Raw genomic sequence first — 3,232 nt, forward strand, 5'->3', positions numbered from 1 at the left:
CTATTGTCAAGGGGAACATTCAATTTACAAGTGTAAGGATTTCTTAGCCCTTTCAGCGTCTCGCAGAATATCAGAAATACGCAGTCGAAAAATTTGCACTAATTGTCTCCGCTCTACAACGCACACAGCTAGTAAATGTCCATCAGGCAATTGTAAAACTTGCAAGGGCAAACACAGTACATTGCTACATGCAACAACTTCTACAGACTTATCAGACCGTGACAAGGAGAAAGGCGAAGAACCGGCGCCAGCAGCATCTCCAACGGCGCTGGTCATGCATACGGCTGACCTTCCCGACAACGGGTACACTATGCTCTCTACAGCTGTGCTATACGTTTACGACAGCCAGGGGACGCGCACAGAATGTCGCGCCTTATTGGACTCTGGTTCCCAAGCTAATTTTATTTCTACGAAATTTTTAGCCAAGCTCAGTTTAAAGCCAAAATCACTAAACATATCCATTTCAGGTATAAATGGTGCAACTACCACATCCACGCAAACCGTCCGGTTGAAATTGCTATCCCGTCTGAACTCGTACTCGGTCGACATCGAATGCATCGTAACGGAGCGGGTAACGGACAGGCTTCCGGCATTTACTCTTGATCGAAAGGCCTTCGACATTCCTCGTAATCTACCGCTGGCCGATCCCCATTTTCACAAGTCCTCAGATATCGACGTATTACTAGGTGCCGAGGTATTCTGGGATCTAATGTGCGTGGGGCAAGTGCGGTCATCGCCCAAGCATCCAACGTTACAGAAGACTCGGTTAGGGTGGATTTTGGCCGGTCGTATGGGCAGTCCTCCTAATGATGGGCGGAGGGTACAATCATTTCATGCAACCATATCCAATTTGGAATTGCATAATCAATTAAGTCAGTTTTGGCAACAAGAGAGCGGTGGCAGCAATCCAACCAATTACACACTCGTAAAAGCTCATTGCGAGCAGCATTTCATAGATAACGTAACTCGAGATCAAGACGGCAGATTTGTAGTAAAGCTTCCTATCAAGGAGCAGGTGATGGCCAAAATAGGTAATTCAAGGGACGTCGCGTTAAAGCGTCTGCTGAGTCTTGAAAAACGATTCTACCGCGAGCCTGATTTAAAAACGCGATACGTGGAATTCATAAACGAATATCTGTCGTTGGGCCATATGAGGGTATTAGACACGCAGCTTGATGAAGATTCGGCATCGTTCTATTTGCCCCACCACGGCGTATTCAAAACTTCCGATCAATCTTCGAAAATTCGAGTTGTTTTCGACGCGTCGTGTAAAAGTAGCACAGGTATATCGCTCAACGACGCACTCATAGTAGGGCCCGTTGTCCAGCAGGACTTGATGTCCATTTTGCTGCGATTCCGCACGCATCGCTACGCGATCTCAGCCGACATAGTTAAGATGTATAGACAGGTACTAATACACCCGTCGCAAACGAGATTGCAAAGAATACTTTGGCGAGATAACATACGGTCGGGCATTAAAACTTACGAGCTAACAACGGTCACGTACGGCACTTCTTCGGCTTCGTATTTGGCTACGAGATGCCTTAAGTATTTGGCCGAACAACACGCGCCAATCTTCCCAGTAGGCTCGAAATGCGTTGAGCGCGATTTTTATGTAGACGATTTGCTCACAGGAGCTGACACAATCGCTGACGCGAAGTTAATAATAAACGAAACTTTGCAGTTGTTACGGCTGGGATCGTTCGAGCTCAGCAAGTGGGCATCAAATTCTCCGGAGTTGCTGGAAAATATAGGCGACCGGCAGGGTAATTCAGTCATCATCAATGACGGTGTACACCCGCGCATCCTGGGGGCTCAGTGGGACCAATCCGAAGACACGCTAGGTTTTTGCTACCAAACCGATATAAACCATCACACCGTGTCCAAACGCACAATACTTTCTGAAGTTGCCAAATTATTTGACCCTCTGGGACTCATCGGGCCCATCATTGTCATCGCAAAACTCATCCTTCAAGAGTTATGGCAGGCAGGCTGTCAATGGGATGAATCGGTACCACAGGCTATACAATCACGTTGGTTAAGACTTAAGTTGCAATTGCCTGAATTAAATAAATTGCGAGTTTCACGATGCATCAAACTTGATGCAGATTCCCGGCGCGTCCAGGTACACGATTTTTGCGATGCTAGTCAACGCGCCTATGGGGCGTGCATATATCTTCGAACGGAAGGCGATAATGAATATCACGTGGGGCTGCTCTGTTCAAAATCTCGCATTGCGCCCAACAAAACCATATCTCTCCCTAGATTAGAGTTATCCGCAGCGTTGCTATTGGCGCAATTATTAGATAAAGTTCGAAATTCGTTCGATTTGTCCCACATGGGCATATTCCTCTGGTCAGATTCTACAATAGCCTTAAACTGGTTGACATCGCCTTCCCGAAAATGGACGGCCTTTGTAGCAAACCGAGTCGGCGAAATACAACGCCTAACAAAAATAGAAAGTTGGCGGCACATTTCATCATCAAACAATCCCGCTGACATATTGTCACGCGGGCTAGATCCTCACGAGTTAATAAGCTCATCCTTGTGGTGGCAGGGTCCCAAATTCTTACAATCTCGACAAGAACAATGGCCAAGTGACAAATTCATTCAGCTCAGAGACGACATTCCAGAGAGGCGAGCAACCACTGTGGCTGCAGCTAATCTCAAGCATTCTACGGTCGATGAATTAGCAAGTAAATTCTCTAGTCTTATCAAAATAGGCCGCATCTTGTCTTATTGTCTTAGATTTTGCAAAACGCATCGACCGATTGCACAAACTAGTTTTGTTTCTCACAGCGAAATAGCCTATGCACTAAATGTAGCATGTAGAGCGGTACAAATGGGTTCATTCTCTGAGGAATACAGGGCATTGAGCGAAGGCAAATATATCAGTGCATCCAGCAAATTGCTCTCTCTATGTCCTTTTATGGATAAGCTTGGTCTAATCCGTGTGGGGGGTGACTGAGAAACTCCAGGTTGCAGTTCGATGCGCAACACCCCATATTACTACCACGTGACCACGACTTAACAAAGCGTATAATAACCTACGAACACACGCGCAACATGCATGCCGGAACGCAAGCCACAATGGCCGCCGTAAGACAACGATTTTGGCCTCTTTCGTTGCGATCAACTACGCGCAAAATCATTCGAAGTTGCGTGACATGTTTCAAGACTAAACCGGTCCTATCGGAAGCTATAATGGGTTCCTTGCCGGCCAGTCGTGTCA

At 46.6% G+C, this 3,232-nt stretch overlaps 1 protein-coding gene across 1 annotated transcript; it reads left to right on the forward strand.

Annotated features, from left to right (window-relative positions):
• The first annotated feature begins 11 nt into the window (after window positions 1-11).
• On the forward strand, window positions 12-3,202 carry LOC105448572. Its single transcript, XM_011687228.1, has 2 exons — window positions 12-386; window positions 468-3,202. Exons 1-2 carry the CDS (start codon window positions 275-277, stop codon window positions 2,966-2,968), a joined length of 2,613 nt encoding a protein of 870 aa, XP_011685530.1. The 5' UTR covers window positions 12-274; the 3' UTR covers window positions 2,969-3,202.
• The last annotated feature ends 30 nt before the right edge of the window (window positions 3,203-3,232 follow it).

The sequence above is a fragment of the Wasmannia auropunctata genome, unplaced genomic scaffold (assembly GCF_000956235.1).
Source record: "Wasmannia auropunctata unplaced genomic scaffold, wasmannia.A_1.0 LD336083.1, whole genome shotgun sequence".
Taxonomy (NCBI): Eukaryota; Metazoa; Arthropoda; class Insecta; order Hymenoptera; family Formicidae; genus Wasmannia; species Wasmannia auropunctata.